The sequence below is a fragment of the Sorex fumeus genome, unplaced genomic scaffold, assembly GCF_029834395.1.
Source record: "Sorex fumeus unplaced genomic scaffold, SorFum_2.1 ptg000018l, whole genome shotgun sequence".
Lineage (NCBI taxonomy): Eukaryota > Metazoa > Chordata > Mammalia > Eulipotyphla > Soricidae > Sorex > Sorex fumeus.
Window position 1 is genome coordinate 33,885,155 of NW_026606075.1, and position 20,294 is coordinate 33,905,448.

Below are 20,294 nucleotides of genomic sequence, written 5' to 3' on the forward strand. Positions count from 1 at the left end.
TTACTTTTACTTCTCTCGGGGAGAGATAATACAGAGACTTGCACCGTATGCAGCTAACACTGCCCATCCGCCCCACCCTCCACTTGATCACTCCACATGAGGTTCCCCCCATCCCACCAGCATTTCCAGGAGTGATCCCTAAACAGAACCAGGAGGAGGAAGCCCTAAGCACCGCTGGCTGTAGTACACCCTACTCTCATAAATAAATAAACCTAAGCACTGCTAGGTATGGTCCCACAGCAAAAAAAGAAAAAAAAAGTAATCATAAATTTAAACCATCAGAATAGACAAAGTCATTTGAAATTTTCATTTCTGGAAAAATTTTTTATGTAGTACAAATCAACTAATGAATTAGACCATTTAGTAATCATGAAGTAATTAGTCATTTTTCGAGACCAATCACCTATTTTTAAAAATTTGCTCACACGGCAGAGCCTGGCAAGCTACCCGTAATATATTCGATATGACAAACACAGTAACAACAAAAGTCTCCCATGGAGACGTTACTGGGCCCACTCGAGCAAATCAATGAACAATGGGAGGACAGTGACAGTGACAAGTTCTGAAAATATTCAAAATTCTATAAACAGCAAGCATTAGTTTTTCCACATTTAAAAACTAAACTAAAACTCAAATTAAGTTTTATAAAAATAAAATCTGTACCTTAAAGTCATAATATACTATTTTAACTTCTAACAATACCATTATTTTTCTTTACCTACCAAGATAAACTGTGTCTTCATTTTTCCAGCTTGTTAAGAAATCTCTTTCATAAATGGACAGGGGCTGGAAAGACTGTATTGCATTTAGGGTGCTTGCCTTGCCCATGGCTGACCCGAGTTCAATATTCAGCACCTCACCATAGTTCTGGAGCGCAGAGTTAGGAATAAGCCCTAGCACTGCTGAACCATAGCCCCAAAATAACAACAACAAAAAAACCCAAATTAAAACAAAAATCCCAAACAAACAAAACAATAAACTAAATGTTAATTTGTAGATCTGCTTTAGTTTTCCTTGATCTCTTAAGTGGCTATCCTTGCATGATGTTAAGTTACCACTAGATGGCCTTCTACTACATTTTTAATTCAAAAAGACTATTAAACCAGACACTTCTTTCAATTGGTTATTACATTTCACATGAAGAGCCTACAGGTATGCAGCTGACACCACTGCCTATGAACCCTGAGCTTCACCAGCAGTGACCCAAGAGAACCAGGACTTACAAACACCCCGAGGTCTATACCCCGACTCTGTGCCATGTCTCAAAGTCCCTAAGGTCTCTACAACTACTGGCCTAAAGTCCAGTACATGCAATGGGAATTTACTGGGACTCAGGTAGACAATACATACTAATTGCCTTAACCTTAATTTTGGGGTTTTGGGCCATATTTTGGTAGTGCTCAGGGGCTACTCCCAACTAGTTGCTCAGGAGTGACCCTTGGAGAGAGGAGGGGGAGACTATGTGGTACTGGAATTCAAAACACAAGGCAAACGCCTTAACCCTTGAATCCTTAATGCCAAATCTTAACACCTTAACCTCTTTCCCATCCCTTTTTTCGACAATTTATCAGTCAAGACTGAGTTCTTAGTAATTAGTAACTCAGAAGTTACATATCACTTTAAACACAAACGATGTAGAATTCTATAGTGAACCAACTAAAATATGATGACCACAAATAGTTGGCTTATAAAATAATTTGTACACATTTATTAAAATAGGGCTGGAGCGATAATAGCACAGCGGTAGGGCTTACAAGCGGCCAACATGGCCGACCCGAGTTCGATTCCTCCGCCCCTCTCGGAGAGCCCGGCAAGCTACCGAGAGTATTCGATAGGCCAGACACAGTAACAACAAAGTCTCCAATGGAGACGTTACTGGGCCCGCTCGAGCAAATCGATGATCAACGGGAGGGCCTTTTACCTTTTAATTCTTAACTGAAGTATATGAAGGTAAAGGTAAAGGGTAAAGGCCCTCCCGTTGATCGTCGATTTGCTCGAGCGGGCCCAGTAACGTCTCCATTGGAGACTTTGTTGTTACTGTGTCTGGCATATCGAATACTCTCGGTAGCTTGCCGGGTTAGTATATGAAATAAGTATGAATTAACCCTAAATAAATTTCAGCAGTAGGGTGTTTGCTTTGCATGCAACCAACATTGCCAACCCGAGTTCGATTCCTCCACCCCTCTCGGAGAGCCCGGCAAGCTACCGAGAGGATCTCGCCCGCACGGCAGAGCCTGGCGAGCTACCCATGATGTATTCGATATGCCAAACACAGTAACAACAGAGTCTCCAATGGAGACGTTACTGGGCCAGCTCGAGCAAATCGATGAACAACGGGAAGACCGTGACCGTGACCGGAGATATTAAAATATCAACAATTTCTCTAAGGTCTTAAGGAATTTTCTTAAAAATAAGGTTTTTGTTTTGTTTTGGGCCACACCTAGCTGTGTTCAGGAGACCATAAACAGTGATAGGGATTGAAACTGGGTCAGTCCTTTGCACATTATATTATCTCTTTGGCCCAGAACTAAAAAATTTAATTATGGGGGCAAGGTGCCGTCAACAGGTCAATCTGTACCTGTGAGGCGAGTGCATCAGCAGCCTGATGGCGCCTTCAGACTTCCAGCTACGCCAAAACCGCTGCTGTGCCTTTGGCCAGACTCCAAAAACCACCAAGAAAGTAAACGGCCAAAAGTGAGGTATGTGGGAGACACAGCCACAGACCAGCTATAGCTCAGCTATATAATTGGAGGCATGGCCTCTCTGGTTCCTGATCGAACTGCTTAACGGCCATGACCCCAGAGACTCAGAAACAAATTTCGAAACCCAACGGCTTTGAGGCCTCTGGATAGTCAGGTCTGAGCCCTCAGTGACGAGACATGCGGGGCCTCACGGGATGGCGGTGAATCCGGCCCTTTTCTCCCCAACCCAACGAGACCCCAAGTAGCCACCCACGAATGGTCTCCCTGGCTCCTGATCAAGCTGCTCAATAGCCATGATCACAGAGACTCAGGAACAAATCTCAGAACCCAGTGGCTTTTGGCAGAAATGCGTCCAGACCCCACAGTAGGTTACTGTCGCCAAGGGGGAAAGGGTGTTGTCCCACCGCCTGCTCCCCCTAGACGGTTCGATGGCCACCATTCTCCAGAGGCCACTGGACAGTCAGGTTTGGGCCCTCAGTGATGAGACACGTGGGGCCTCACAGGATGGGGGTGGAGCCGGCCCTTTCCTCCCCACCCTAACAAGACCCTGAGTCGCTGCCCAGGAACGGCCTTTCTGGCTCCTGATCAAGCTGCTTAACGGCCATGATCCCAGGGACTAAGGAACAAATCTTGGAACCCAGCAGGTTTTGGCAGAAATCCCTCCAGATTTAATTGCTAAAATTTCAGAATTTCAAAATCGCACTACTGCAGCCATGCGACATCGTATGTTATTCATAACCAGAAATGAAAAACAATTTGTCTACTATTGACTTTTCAGCTGATCTGAGTGTTGGGATAAAATCCCAAATAATAATGGTGGGTGTGGTAAAAATATTGAATGCAATCAAAGTAAAGAGAGTAATGTGGAAATCATCTGCCCCAAAGATAGGGGGAGGGTGTGGGATGGGGGTTTACTGGGTTTTTTTGTGGTGGAGAATGGGCACTGGTGAAGGTACGGGTGTTTCATTGTATGAAGGAGACTTAAACCTGATAGCTTTATAACTGCTCTCACAGTGATTCAATAAATAAAATTATAAAAAATGAAAAAAAATTTAACTAAAGTTTTAGAAGGATGAAACTTACTTTGGCAACATTTTCAACTGGTTTTCTCTAAGTTCTAATATCTGGAGTTTAGTTAACCTGTAAAGCAAAATAAATCAAGATATGACACTTCAATAAATACAATATTTAAGCTTTAAAATAACTGATATAATTAGGAAAGCCGAATTTCACACTAAAAATTACACAGAAAAAGGAGAAAAAAAACTATTTGCTCTTCTGAATTAAAGGGATAAACACCTTTAAACATAACCAAAGCACAAAATGACTAATACCTAAATGTCAATTCCAGAACATTTCCTATCTCTTTCTGCAAACATCTCCCCCAAATTACGCCATTAGTAGATTGAAGAATAATAATTCACCTCTAGAGTTTGGCGCTGAGCAGAAGAAAAAAATAAGGAAACATGAGGACATGAAAGTGAAGAAATTCCTCTTTCTAGCACTTTACTAAAATCAGAGGGAAGCTGAGAAAATAAAGCAGTGCACAAATGCTTTAACACTACAATTCATATTCTAACATATATAAACTAATCAATATGCTGTACACCTTAAATACTGTGTCAATACATTTGCAGTAATATAAAATGTAACAAATTTCAGATACAGAAAGGAAACTGAGGCACAATGATTAATTTTAGAAAGGCAAACTGTAACATTGTGCTGTACCGACTACTCATAAATTCATTTTACCATAAAAAATTATTAATAGACTGGACTAAAGAGATAGCCCAAAAGATTGAGCACCTATTTTACACACAGGATTCCATACTCAGCACCTCATGTTCTCTGAGCACTGCCAGAAGTGACTCTTTGAGCAACAATCCTAGACAATGTCAGGTATGGCCCAAAGACACAAAAAACAAATTAAAAATAACCAAGGAATTTAATATGACAAGAATTACTCTGTAGTCTCACTGAGGGAGGGTTAGTACACAAGTAAGGTCTATAATCTCCAGAAACAAATTCTCTTTTCTAAAGACTTTGAATTAGAGACTGTCTAGACAGAATCAATAGATTGTTAGTTTGAAGACTTTGAATTACAGAGACAGAACCAATAGTCAGACTGGTTTAAAGTGGGAGAAGTGCTAAAAACAAAGTATTCCGTATCTAAAACATCTAAACAGTGTTCCCACTTTAACTATTTGTATATAGTAGTTAAAAACTTTAAAAACCAATTCAAGACTTAAATGACTTTTTTATTTTGCATTTTTCAACAATACTATTTATTGGGAAAATAAAACTGAAGTCAAAACAACAGGATCCAAAGAAACTGTAAAACCATAACTACTAAGAGATAATGACAAAAGAGCCAACAAAGCTATCATTAATAGTACTGCTAAAGCAACTTGCAGTTTTGTGAAACTGAAAAGGCTTAACAACAAACTATAATTTACCTGCCAAAATTAGCTGGCAAGAACTCAAGGAAAGCATCATTCAGATATAACTGGGTTAGATTTAACAGCTGTGAAAATCCATCAGGAAGCCTAAATAAAATACACCAGAATTTAAATGTATGTACAGAATTCCAGTCTTACTAAAATTTAAGTGTTAACAACACACATTCTTATAAGTCATTTTACTTTTAGAAAGATCTTCAAGTTGAGATTTGTTTTATAGTAATAACTTATCTATTTTAGTGCTTATATCTTCATCTGTTTGTAGAAAGAAAATAAGGCAGCATTTGTCTCAATAAAGGAAAAATTCTGCATATATACTACTCTGGATAAGCCCAAATACAAATAAATGTACCAAGGACAAATATTCAATCAGTAGACACCTTACTAATATTAACCAAAGAACAAGATAAAGGCAAGGGATATAACTCAATGGCAAAGCACTTATCTAGCATGTATTAGGCTACGAGTTTGATCCCCAGTACAAGAATAATAACAGAAAGAACGAATAATTCTTTATTGCAAGGGATGTAGCTCAGTGGTAGGGGGCTTACCTTGCATATTAAGGCCTGGGTTCAATCCCAAGAACCACCATGACATGACTACCAAAAATAATTAGAGAGGAATGTCTAAAGCTTCATCACATATTGACTTTGAAGACTGGACATTCTTTGTTGTGAGGGCTATTTTATACAATATATGGTATTTAATAGCAACCTTGTTTACACACTAGATGTTACCCCCACAGGTTGTAAAAACCAAGTTTCCATAATTTGCTAAAAAAAAAAAAAACCACCCCGGGGGGCAAAACCATTCCCACTTGATAACCACTAGTTTAGCTTATTATCATTATTATCATTTTGTTTTGAAGGCTGCACCTGGCAGTGGCTCAGGGCTTACTTTACTCCTGGCTATGCACTTAGGAATCACTTCTGGCCGGGCTCTAAGGACCACATGTGGTTCCAGGGATCACACACACACACACACACACACACACACACACACACACACACACACACACACCAGCTGCATGCATAGCAAGCTCTCGGGTCCTAGTTCAGGTTATTCTCAATATCAACATTTGGCTCCTAAATAAAGATTTATATATCTATAAAGAGATAAGACTATGTAAAGCTGGTAACACGTTAAAGTCATATAATAACTTACACGGATTATTTTATATATTTCCTCTGTCATTAAATAAACTATACACCTACAGATGGGATGTTTTGCATGTGTCAGTCTCAGGTGCAGTATCCCATATCATATGGTCCCATAAAGCATCATACTGGGAGGAGTTCCTGAGCATTACTGGGTGTGTACCCCTTTCACCAAAAAGAAATTACAACCCTAGAACTTGATTTCAAAGTTCTAGTACCAATGTTTTAAGAAGACACCTTCATATAACATGTCTGTTCTTAAAGAAGTACAGTAATTTCTTGTGGTAAATCACCAGTCTTTCACTCACCTGCTTTCTCCCCTATCATCTGTAAAAGCAAGTATGAAACACTGTATTCGGAGAAATTCATTAAACACAATATTGCAATATAGTAAAGATGATTTTAACTTTCAACTTATACTAAGTCTACTTCACTCTACTACTCATCTCTTGCATCACATCATTCCTTTTTTACAAAGTTGTGTGACACCTGACATATGCTACAAATAGTTTTCTGTTTTTGTTGTTTTCACTCCTTGATATTTCAGTTTTCATTATTTTCAAAAGTCTGAGTGTGCTACAATCTAATTTGGAAGAAAAATATTCTTAAATTGTACAGATAACACCAAGTGACATTATCTATAAAACCTAGACAAAAACGTTTGCATTACCTGTATTTCAAATTAGTCTAGGTAAAATATGAAGTGAGAAAGATTATTTAAAAGGTTCCTTTTTAATCTAAAACAGAAATCTTATAAAATTGAATTTATTGAAAAAAGGGATTAAAACTAAATTACTATTTCTTAGCTCTTTTATAAGTCAACATAATTCAACAGAAAAAACTTACTTAGAAATAGGGTTGACACTGGCCTCCACAACTGTCAAAACCTTACAATTTTTTATATTTTCTGGAAACTCTGGTATTCCTAGAATATAAACAAGTATGTAATGATTAAAAGACTATAAAAAAATAGCAGTAAGTAATGCACAGCTTCAGGTTTTACCAAACTAAGCAGAAATAGAACACCACCAATCACTTAATTTCTCCCTTTTCTATTTCAATTTTTTGCTTACTGCCTCATTTTAAGCCACCAACTATCTTTAACAGTTTTATTTCCCTATTATATATCCAATACAGTAATGACCAGATTTTCAGAGGTTAAAGAACGATTTTGACTTCACAGATGGTGTTCCTTTTTATTTTTCGGGGTCATACCTGAAGGTGCACAGGGATTACTCTCAGCTCTGCCCTCAGGAGTTACTCCTGGCTGTGCGAGGGGAGGGGGTGGTGGAGAAATGTCAGTGCATTCAACCCTGTTCCATTGGTCTGCAGCTCTGCCTTTGTTCCAGTGCCATGCTGTTTTAATTATTACTGGCTTGTAGTAGAGTTTGAAGTTAGGGAGGTTGATTCCTCCCATTTTCTTTTTCCCAAGAATTGCTTTAGCTATTCGTGGGGGCTTATTGTTCCATATAAATTTCAGGAGTGTATGCTCCATTTCTTTGAAGAATGTCATGGGTATCCTTATAGGGATTGCATTGAATTTGTACAGTGCTTTGGGAAGTATTGCCATTTTGATGATGTTGATTCTCCCCATCCATGAACAGGGGATATTTTTCCATTTCCTCGTGTCCTCTTTTATTTCCTGAAGTAGTGTTTTATAGTTTTCTTTGTACAGGTCCTTTACTTCCTTAGTTAAGCTGATTCCTAGGTACTTGATTTTCTGGGGCACAGTTGTGAATGGGATTGCTTTCTTCATGTCACTTTCTTCTCTTTCACTATTTGCGTATAGGAAAGCCATGGATTTTTGGGTATTGATTTTATAGCCTGCCACTTTACTATACAAGCCTATTGTTTCTAGGAGTTTCTTGGTAGAGGTTTTAGGGTTCTCTAAGTATAGTATCCTATCATCTGTGAATAGTGCGAGCTTAATTTCTTCTTTCCCTATCTGGATGCCTTAATATCTTTTTCTTGCCTAATTGCTATTGCAAGTACTTCCAGTACTATATTGAACAGTAGTGGAGAGAGTGGACATCCTTGTCTCGTCCTTGACCTTAGGGGGAAGGGTCTCAGTTTTTCCCCATTGAGGATGATGTTTGATGCTGGGAATTTTAATCATTAAACCATATAATCTGGACAGCCAGGGGCAGTGGGGGGGGGGGTAGAGTGGAGGTGGGGGCAGAGGAAGGACTTGAACTGAATGAAAGAAGAGAAATCAAGAAAACCTAAAAGTCAAATCCTGAAATAATTTTAAATAACTACAACATGGAGTGATAGCACAGCGGGTAGGGTGTTCGCCTTACAAGCGGCCAACATGGCCGACCCGAGTTCGATTCCTCTGCCCCTCTCGGAGAGCCCGGCAAGCTACCGAGAGTATTCGATATGCCAGACACAGTAACAACAAAGTCTCCAATGGAGACGTTACTGGGCCCGCTCGAGCAAATCGACGATCAACGGGAGGGCCTTTACCTTTACCTTTTACAACATACTAAAAACTAATACAAGTATTCCATGTTGTTTCTGGGCAACTCTCAAGTAACAGATGAATATTTAAAAAGTACCTTATCTGGCATTTTTAAATACACCAATTATTAGACTGAAATGATACAAACATCAAAATGAATAAAAATGCTAGAGTTTAGGAGCTGGAGAGAGAGTACAAGAGGGTAAGACATCTGGCTTTTCAATGCAGCCAACCCGGTTCAGTCCCTTGTACTGCACACAGTCCCTCAAGCACCATCAGAGCACCATCCTGGGCACTTCTGGGCATAGCCCAACCATTCCTCTCCCCACCCCCCACAATTACTTATACACATGGAAGTTTATATATTTAAATGCTAATACATTACAATGTGGATTTTTGTGTGTTTATTTGGGGGCCAACACAATGTTCAGCAATGTTCAGGGCTTATTCCTGGTTCTATGCTCTGAGGTCAATCCTGGTGGTTCTTGGAGAACCATATGGGGATTGAACCCTGATCATCAGCAGAGTACATGGTAAGTGCATTATTCATTGTATTATCTGTCCAACCACTGGCTTTTAAATTGTATTTCTTTCATTAAAACACAATGAAATCTTAGCAACATAACATGTTCCCAAATAAATATAACAAATTCCCTAACAAAAAACTAGAGAAAGCGGGCAGGACTGTAGCCCAGGAGAGTCCATGTTTTACTTATATGAGTCTGTAGATTTGATCCCTGATACACAAAAGAAAAAGAAAAAAACAGTTTAGGAGAAAAAGCCTTACCATTCTTGCTGACATCCAGTTCCCTGAGATTAATGAGATTTGCAATAGATGCTGGTAACGCTGTTAAATCATTATCTGCCAAACTCAGTTTGTGTAGAGACTGACAGTTAAAAAGTTGCTATTGAAAAAAACAAAAGGACTGATTACGTTTCCTTAAGTATTTTCGTTATTAACCTAAGTATTTATATATTACTAAAACGTAAAACCGAATGGGTTACATCTATACAAAAACAAAGACCTTACTATTTTATTATGGATCTGAACACAACTGAATTACAAAGAATGATTTATAGCCTCACACTTTTGCACCGAGTATAATCACAGTGAGAAGTATATAGTTTTAAGTCTATGCTGAGGAGGAAAATGTAGCTGCAAAAAGCTTGAATTAATATTCTTTCACCTAAAATGTGCAATTTTAACATTCTAACAATTTGAAGAGACAAAGGCTAAAATTCTTATTTTTAAAAATGAGGGGTTAGTGAGAGATAATTAAAAAAAAAACCCTCACTGAAATGAACACCTCACAAGATTAGTCTATCCAGCTAGAATCAGATTTGAAGGAGCAATACAGAGCTCATGGACTGGCAACAGTTCAGGAATTCATAGCCTTGAAACCAGTTTTAAAGCAAGAAGCATTAAAGGAGCATTTTTAAAAGACAAAATAAACTTCTCAGCATGCACTTTGCCATTGAGCATGGCATTCACCTATAGTAGCATTTATGGTTGCCCTCTCTAAGGTTAAGAAAGATCTGTTTATTCCTAGCTTATTAAGGGAATTTATACCTTTCCAACAATGAATTAATGTATTATTAAAAAAAGAAATGCTCAATGGGGCAAGAAACATGGCTTATAAGACTAAGCACATACTTTGCATATAGAAGGCCAGGTTTTACCCCTGACAAGGTATGGTCTCCCCGGCAACACCTCCAACCTGTCTAATTAGCTCTAAGCACCTGAGCACTGCCAGGTGTAAATCCCCCAAACCCAACCCCCACAAGTAAACATGAGGAACAGAGGGTATGTCTCAGAGTTGGACTGCATGCCTTGTATATTTGAGGCCTTAGGTGTAATTGAGGCAGTGTTAAAAGAAAATGTTGGTTTACCCTATGATAAAATTAAACATCGGTATCATTGTGAGATTAGGAATATTTTATTCCTAGGCTTAAAAACAGTCAAAGGTAGAAGTCAGGAAAGTGGGTCTAGTGTTCATGGTAGGGCAAATGCTTTATATCCCCAGCAATGCAAGCTAAGTCCCCACCTCCATAAATAGATATCCTATAGGGTTATAGTTTGGCCGCCAGGTGGGCTTTCACTACAATAGTGACATAACAAGTTATTCCAAACAAACAAACAAAGACAACGCTTGAAAGATATACCTTTGGAAGTTCTTCAATCTGATTAGCATCTAAATAGAGCTCCTCTAATGTTTTTTCAAAAGTAAAAATCTCTTTGGGAACTTGCTCCAAACTGCAATGAGAGTAATCAAGAGTAGTGATAGTCTCCTCTTCCCCTCGTAGACAACGGCATGGGACCAACCGCACAAACAAACTTCGTTTTGTAGTCATTTTCAGAAACTGCAATATTCAAGTAAAAATAGATTTAGTTAAAACATAGATATGATCTCAAAACACAAATACTGCAACTTATTACTATATATATGACATATAGCTTATGTTTCCCTATAACACACACTATGAATGCAACATTGCTAATGAGCTTGCAAATTTTACATATTCTGAATTTCAAACTAAGTTCAAACACTTTAGTTCAAGCACATTTGGAACCCAGTTTTATACATTAACCTACAAGAATTACACTTTTTTAAAAAAATTTTTATTTTTATTTATTTATTTTGCTTTTTGGGTCACACCCAGCGATGCTCAGGGGTTACTTCTGGCTCATGCACTCAGGAATTACTCCTGGCGGTGCTTTTGGGACCACATGAGATGCTGGGAATTGAACCCGGGTCGGCCATGTTGGCTGCGTGCAAGGCAAACCCCCTACCCGCTGTGCTATCGCTCCAGCCCCAAGAATTACACTTTTTGAGTCTCTCATTCTCAGTAAGAAAAACCCTAATAAAACAAAGAGATTTAATTTCTGATTAATAGTTATTTCTTAAAAAGCTGACTACATGCAATTTTGAACAAGAAATAGGAATATATTTCACATAGAATGATATTCCCCATGTCTATCCACTTATAAGTGAACTTCATGACTTAATCTCTCCTAACAGCTGCACAGAATTCCATTGTGTAGATGTACCAAAGTTTCTTTAACCAGTCGACTGTTCTTGAGCACTTGAGTTGTTTCCAGATTTTGGCTACTGTGAGCAGTGCTGCAATGAACATATAGCTGTACAGATGCCATTCCTACTGTGCTTTTTTGCATCCTCAGGATATATTCCCAGAATTGGTATTGTGGGGTCAACTGGAAGCTCAATTTCTAGTTTTTGAAGGACTGTCCATATTGTTTTCCAAATAGGCCGGACCAGTAAGCATTTCCACCAACAGTGAAAGAGTAGAGTGTCCCTTTTCCCCCACATCCATGCCAGCACTGGTTACTTTTGTTCTTCTGAATGTGTGCCAGTCTCTGTGGTGTGAGATGATATCTCACTGCTGTTTTGATTTGCATCTCCCTGATGACTAGTGACGTGGAGCAATTTTTCATGTGCCTTTTGGTCATTTGTATTTCTTTTTTGAGGGAGCTTCTGTTCATTTCTTCTCCCCATTTTTTGATGGGGTTGGAGGTTTTTTTCTTGTACAATTCTACTAGTGTCTTGTATATCCTGGATATTAATCCCCTATCAGATGGGTATTGGGCAAATATTCTTTCACATTCTGTAGACTCTCTGAATTTTTTCACTGTTTTTTTGAAGTGCAGAAGCTTCTTAGTTTGATGTAGTTGCGTTTGTTTATGTTTGTTTCCACTTGCCTGGTCAGTGGTGTTTCATCTTGTGAAATGATTCAGAGAGGGACAGACATAGAAAGACCGCACTCATTTGTGGAATATAATGTAACACATAGGACAGTAGATAAGAGGGTCAAGAAGATTGCTCCATAGTTGGAAGCCAAGAGATCACCAAGAGAATGATGGTTGGAGGAACCGGTTGGGAAGGGAGATGTGCGCTGAGAGTAGATAAAGGACCAACGTGATAGCCGCTCGGGATCTGCATTGCAAACCATAATGCCCAAAAGTAGAGAGTGAGTCTGGGGAACATTGCCTGCCATCGAGGCAGTGGAAGGGTGGGAAAGGTGTGGATATACTGGGGATACTGGTGGTGGGGAATGTGCACTGGTGGAGGAATGGGTGTTTGATCATTGTATGATTGTAACTCAAATATGAAAGCTTGTAACTATATCTCACGGTGAATCAATAAAATAAAAAAAAAAGAAATAGGACTATAAGACACTATCAGCTATTCACTGACGAGTCTTCCCAAGACTCTTCAACATCGAAATTCCAATCCTGCAAACACACTGTTTCAATAAAATACTAGTATTTAAAAGATTTCATAGATCTTATATTTAAGGTTATAAAGCAGAGAATAAATTTAAATCAATATAAACTTCACTGGTTAAAAAAACTAAATTAGGCTAATTTTATTGAGAATAAAAGGAATGGGGCGGGCAAAAAGGAGCCTAGGGAGCAGAAATGGGACATTGTGGCACAATACAATGAACATCTAAAACACTGATATAAACACTAATTACAAATCATGATACCCCAATTTTAAAATGCCACTTTTGGAAATGAAATTAAAGTACTTAAGTACATAATTCAACTATATGATTGTTGTTTTTAAATTCCTTTTTTAGTTTAACTCAGGGGCTAACGTGATTGTGTAAGAGTTAAGCCCTTGAATGTGGCTGACAGCAATCAATCCCCTATACCACATCTGGCCACCAGAGTACCATCAGGATGGAACCTGAGCACAGAATCCGAAACAGCTCCTGAGCACCACTGGGAATAACCTTAAAACCCTCCAAAAAAAAAGAGCTTACTTCAATAAAGAAGAATGATAAATGGCATTACTAATTCTTTGTAAATCACGGTCATCCTGTTGGTCATCGATTGCCTCGAGCAGGCCCCAGTAACGTCTCCTTCGGCCTAGCCCTGAGATTTTAAAAAGTGCCACATTCGAGGCTCTTTCAGGGGCAGGAGAATGAGACCCATCATTGTTACTCATTTTTGGCATATTGAATACGCCACGGGGAGTTTGCCAGACTCTACCATGTGGGCAGGATACTTTTGGTAGCCTGCCAGGTTCTCCGGAGTAAGAACTAAATGATAAGATGTTGCGTGGCCGTGAATCTTTGTAAAATGAGGATATATTCTTAAAGTGTTAAGGTTTTTTTTAACTTAAAGTGCAAAAAGTATAAATTTCAATAATTTTCAACCGAAGTTTATAGGAGATTCATTGTAAATAACTTAAATATTCACAAAACCAGAGTGACTTGAGGAATTTTAAGACTGATTTTAAAAGATTGTTCTAAGTAAAAATTATTTTTTTTGTTCTAAGTAAAAATTATTTACCAGGAGCAACACTAAGTCGAGATACGTCAAACAAATACCTTTGGTACAAACTGTAAAATAAAAAATGTCTTTGGTACAAAAATAAAGCAAAATTCAGTAATAAAAAACATATTTTTTATGTAGGAATACTGCTATTTATTCAGCCACTGATTAACTGCCCATTATCCACCTCTAAAAACCCCAGTATACCCCCATCCCACACCCTCCCCCTACCTGTGGGGCAGATGATTTCCACATTACTTTCTCTTTACTTTGATTACATTCAATATTTTAACACCAACCCAACATTATTATTTGGGATTTTACCCCAACACTCAGATCTGCAGAAAAGGAACAGTAGACAATTTGTTTTCCATTGTCGGTTATGAATAACATATGATGTCGCATGGCTGCAGTAGTGGCTGTGCGATTTTGAAATTCCGAAATTTTAACAATTAAATCTGGAGGGATTTCTGCCAAAACCTGCTGGGTTCCAAGATTTGTTCCTGAGTCTCTGGGATCATGGCCGTTAAGCAGATTGATCAGGAGCCAGAAAGGCTGTTCCTGGCAGCGACTCGGAGTCTTGTTGGGATGGGGAGGAAAGGGCAGGCTCCACCCCCATCTTGTGAGGCACCACGTGCCTCGTCACTGTGGGCCCAAACCAGTGGCCTCTGGAGAATGATGGCCACCAGGCCGCCAGGGGTAACAGGCCAAGGCATGAAACCTATTCCCACCTGGGTTGGCCCAGCACTGGTAACCTACTGCAGGGACCGGTCGCATTTCTGCCAAAAGCCGCTGGGTTTCGAGACTTGTTTCTGAATCTCTGGAATCATGGCCATTAAGCAGTTCAATCAGGAACCAGGGAGACCATGCCTCCAATTATATAGCTGAGCCAGAGGTGGTTTGTGGGTGTGTTTCCCACATACCTCACTTTTGGCCGTTTACTTTCTTGGTAAACTCGGCCCCAAGTTTTTGGAGTCTGGCCAAAGGCACAGCAGCAATTTTGGGGTATCAGAAGTCTGAAGGCGCCATCAGGCTGCTGATGCACTCGCCTCAGGTAGAGATTGATCTGCTCGTGGCACCATACCCCCAATAAAAATGTATAATTTTATTTTATTTTATTCATAAAATTTACTGATTTTAATGAAGAAATTAATCCTAACAAATAGGTAGAAATATTTTACTGGTCTCAGATGGTGTTTCAGATAGAAGACAGCACTTTATAAAATTGGTTTTCTGTCTTAGAGATTGTTTAATCCACTGTTCACTATCCTCCCGGTGTACATCAATTTGCTCGAGTGGGCACCAGTAACGTCTCCATTGTGAGACTTGTTACTATTTTTGGCATATCGAATACACCATGGGTAGCTTGCCAGGCTTTGCCATGTGGGCGTTATACTCTTGGTAGCTTGCCGGGCTCTCCGAGAAGGAATGACACATATACACATATTTAACTTTAATGTATACAAAACCAAACCAGTTGATACAATTCTGGAGCTGAAACTAGATAACAAAGCTCGATATTAAAGTCATTATGTATAAACATTTTTATGTAAAAATTGTCATATCTGATCATGAAGTTAAGTCCCTGTTTAAGAATTTATTAAGACGAAGGGATTGGTGTTAGAACAATGAACGACTGAACCCCAATTATAAACAACACTGTAACTGTGTACCACAAAGTGAGTCAAAGAAAAAATAATAATAAAAGAATTTTAAAAAAAGAGTTTACTAGGCTGTTTGTTGCTAGTTGAGCCTTCTGTGTCACTGTTTTTGTTTGCTAAATTTAGTTGTCTTCTATGTTACTTTCCCATCTAATTTGGTCTACTCCTACTAGAATTTATAATGATATATTTTAATTCAGATTCTCCAAGTGGGGCCCGAGTGATATTCAAGCAGGTAGGGCATTTGCCTTGCACACGGCTGACCTGAGTTCGATCACCGGCATCCCATATGGTCCCCCAGCACTGCCAGGAATGATTCCTGAGTGCGGAACCAGGAGTAATCCCTGAGCATTACTGGGTGTGACCCAAAAAAGGAAGGGGGGAAAAAACCCTCGGATTCTCCAAATGATACCAAAAGACCTTTCCTACATTTTCAGGGTTTATAAAAAGTGACAGAATTCAGAACACACTGCACTAATTTATGAATTTATGAATGTAGTAGTATCCCCTAATCTGTGACTTCCCTTTCTATAATTTTATTTATCTGTAAAGACCAAAAATATGGACACCAAGATGTTCTGAGAACAACTCAAGAACATGACAAATTAAATATGTTATAGTATATGGCATAACTTTTCTATTTTTATTTTAATTGCTGTCCTCTGTTTCTGCTTTTTGAGCCACACAAGCAATGCTCAGAGGGATAGCTTCAAGTGATGCTCAGGGCATCATACGTACCTAGGATCCAACTTAGGCCTTCCACATACAAAAAAAGGCCATCTTGCTAATGCTTAATCTGTGTCTAATTTAAAAATTAAAAGTTTGGAGTTTTACTGCATCAGATCCAGGGTAGTGCTGAGGGCAATCCCAGTCATTAACTGGCAGTGGCTATGTACAGCACTTGCTAAAAAAAAAAAAAGGAAAAAAAGTGAAATATAAAGATCAAAACTATTAAATTTTACTCTTTGACCTATTTTTTTGCATTGTCAACTCTTTATCAACATAAAAATATTTGGATTTAAATGAGCCTTCATTTCCTTACAAAGGCTTCTATCTCATAGAAAATGTACTGTAAGTAAATATGTATGTTTTTCTTATTTATAATATCAAATTCAGACATACTCTACGGGGGCTTAGGGAAGGCTTTTCCTCCTCTACATTAAGGTTTAAGTCAAGTAAATATGGATGCCCAGGAGTTAATATTTTGGAGTCAATTGACTTCCATGTTACAAAGCATAGCATTAACTGTCTTCCTGTGTCTATACAAAAAGGACATTGCTAAATAAACCACGTAAATGACATAAAGGAAAGAGAAAAGCAATATAGGATTATTAGTGCTTGATGGAACTGGGTGTGCCTCAGGGGCACTGTTGTGGGAGTAGCTCAATAAGCCTAAGCTCCCTGTGGGAGGAGCAAGGGCAACCCAATGTTATCCAACAACCCCCATAAAGTAAATAAAGATAATGTGTTTTTAAAAAGTTAAGGAACTTCTCAGAAATGACAAAGATTTTAGAAAAAGACTTTTAAAAGTGCTTTGCTGCAAAAACTTCTCATATGTAGAGGGTTTGAATACTGAACAAATCTCAGATTAATTAAATTCATTAGGCCTCAAAAGCCATTACAAAAATAGATCCAAATTTAGAAGATTAAAAGCTACCGTTAGGAATGAGAGGCAACACAGTGGGAAGGCACTTCTCTTACATGTCCCCAATCTGCCTCGGATCACTGTCACCCCACATGGCCCCCCCAAACTGTATCAGAATCAATCTTTGAGTTTAGAGTGAGGTATGCACCCTGAGTACTACTCAGTGTGGCCCCAAAGCCAACAACAATAACAAACAAAAACTACTTATAAAAAGAAGGTAGTCTTGAAATTAAGGACAGAAAAAGTGTCATATCAAAGAGTAACAACATACAAAAAAATCATTTACAAGAAAGTAAACAAAAGATAGAAAGCTTAGCATGGCCCGAACAGGAAGTGACCATAAGCAGTGCTAATTAGAACTTCAGAGGAACATCAACAGATACTCTATGGAAGACAAAAAGATTCTAGTCAAATGAAGAAAGAGGGGCCAACTAAGGAAAAAAGACATAAAACAAAGCCAAAGAATTTCAATGGAAGAAATGAATTACTTACCACTAGGTTGAATTTGTCTCCCTGATGTTTCTTAATTGAGCCAACATTCTGAAAAAAAAAAAAAAAAACCAATGCCTTTAAAAGGAACATCTATAATTTACCTCAAAACATAAATTCTCCTAACATTACCAGTATAAACAAAAATACACAAATTTAGTAAAGTAAAGTAAAGGCCCTCCCGTTGATCATCGATTTGCTCGAGCGGGCCCAGTAACGTCTCCATTGGAGACTTTGTTGTTACTGTGTCTGGCATATTGAATACGTCACGGGGAGCTTGCCAGGCTCTGCCGTGCGGGCGAGATACTCTCGGGAGCTTGCCGGGCTCTCCGAGAGGGGCAGAGGAATCGGAACTCGGGTCAGCCATGTTGGCTGCGTGCAAGGCAGACGCCCTACCCGCTGTGCTATCGAATTTGCTAACTTCTAAATAGTTACCTTTTAGCAAACAAGTTTACTGTTTTCTATATAATTGTAAACTTTTGTCTACAGGAACTAACAATATAGGAGCCCTCAATTAGCATCATTAATAGGTTCTTGGTAACTGAAATCATAAGTGAAACCAATGTTCTTCAAAACCAAGTCCACAAGAGTCATTTTGTTAACATCTGCCAGAATACATTTTTTTTTTAATCAATGTTACCATTAAACAACTTTATTCGAGGACCTGCTGTATTCCTTTGATCATTAAAGTCCCATTTATTTGAACTGAGAAATAAAGCTCTTTTCAAATAATTAAGTTCTAGTCACTACATTTAACAGTTTTTTTCTGATTATATGAGAAAAGAACATCTAAAATTAAAAATAAAAATTAGAAATATTCAAGTGAAAGATGAGAAAAAAACAAGACTTAGAAAAAATGAAGAAAGTCTATGTATGGTAAATAATAAATACATTACATGGGTAAATGCCAGAATTAGAGAAGTGCTAGGAGATAAAGAGAAGGGTTTATATTGCCAGAATTTAAAGAGAAGGGTTTATATTCCCAGAAGGGTTTATACTGCCAGAAGGGTTTATAATGCCAGAATTAGGGAAGTGCTAGGAGATAAAGAAAAGGGTTTATAGTAATCCTGTTAAAGTCTGAAAATATCTTAACCTAGGAATATCTAACTTTTTTTTTAACTCCAATCTATACCAAATTATATCCTCATTATATCATCAAGCTGAAACAAACAAAAAATATATTGACGACTGTTAGGGAAAAGAATAAAGTGACACCCCTATCAGGATTGCCATCAGACTTCTCAGAACTCCAATAAACTAGAAAAAAGTGAAACTAAACATCAAAAACTGCCCGCAAAGAGTCAGGAAGATAATACAAAGGGCTGGAATGCAAATGTGGCATGTGGAAGATCTAGTTTTGATTTCTTGTACCACATGGTACCATAGTACCACCAGGGTGGCTCTGGGGAGTCTTGCACTGCTGACCCAGGCATCACAAGAAATTACCACCCAGCCCAAAGAAACCAGTAGTAATAAGTCAACAACAAAAGATAAAAATAAGAAAAAAAACAAAATCAGTTTAGTCAAATAATGAGTCAATACCAGCACACACAAGAAATATTTTTTCAGATACAGAAAGTATGATAAAATCTTTGGAGTTGGGCTGGAATGATAGCACAGCGGGTAGGGCGTTTGCCCTGCATGCAGCTACCTGGGTTCAATTCCCAGCATCCCACGTAGTTCCCCGAGCATTGCTGGGAATAATTCCTAAATACATAAACTAGGAGTAACCTCTGTGCATCGCTGGGTGTGACCCAAAAAGTCAAAAAGCCAAAAAAAAAAAAATTCTGGCGTTAAAGAACAAAAATCTAGAGCAAAGAAAAATTATAATTTAAAATGGTAGAATTGGGGGTATGGTGCCGCCAGCAGGTCAATCTGTACCTGTGAGGCGAGTACATCAGCAGCTTGATGGCATTTTCAGACTTCCAGATACCCCAAAATTGCTGCTGCGCCTTTGGCCAGACCCCAAAAACTTGGGGCCAAGTTTACCAAGAAAGTAAACAGCCAAAAGTTAGGTATGTGGGAAACACACCCACAAACCACCTCTAGCTCAGCTATATAATTGGAGGCATGGCCTCTCTGGTTCCTGATCGAACTGCTTAAAGGCCATGATCCCAGAGACTCAGAAACAAATCTTGAAACCCAACGGCTATTGGCAGAAATGTGTCCGGTCCCTGCAGTAGGTTACTGGTGCTGGGCCAACCCAAGTGGGAATAGGTTTTGTGCCTTGGCCTGTTCCCCCTGGAGGCCCGGAGGCCGCCATCCTCCAGAGGCCACTGGATTGGCAGGTTTGGGCCTGCAGTGACGAGACACGTAGGGCCTCACGGGATGGGGGTAGAGCCGGTCCTGTCCTCCCTGTCCCAACGAGACCCCAAGTCATTGCCCACGAACAGCCTCTCTGGCTCCTGATCAAGCTGC

At 38.9% G+C, this 20,294-nt stretch overlaps 1 protein-coding gene across 4 annotated transcripts in view; it reads right to left on the reverse strand.

The window, feature by feature from the left end:
- Positions 1-20,294, reverse strand: part of ERBIN (erbb2 interacting protein) — a 112,583-nt gene that overhangs the window by 46,793 nt on the left and 45,496 nt on the right. For all 4 annotated transcript variants that reach the window (XM_056112676.1, XM_056112675.1, XM_056112674.1 and 1 more), the window contains exons 2-7: positions 17,880-17,927; positions 10,943-11,140; positions 9,567-9,684; positions 7,165-7,243; positions 5,159-5,248; positions 3,786-3,842 (exon numbers count right to left, since the gene is read on the reverse strand). In XM_056112676.1, coding sequence (XP_055968651.1) covers positions 3,786-3,842; positions 5,159-5,248; positions 7,165-7,243; positions 9,567-9,684; positions 10,943-11,131 — 533 coding nt within the window. In that variant the 5' untranslated portion in view covers positions 11,132-11,140; positions 17,880-17,927. The remainder of the gene's footprint in view (positions 1-3,785; positions 3,843-5,158; positions 5,249-7,164; positions 7,244-9,566; positions 9,685-10,942; positions 11,141-17,879; positions 17,928-20,294) is intronic.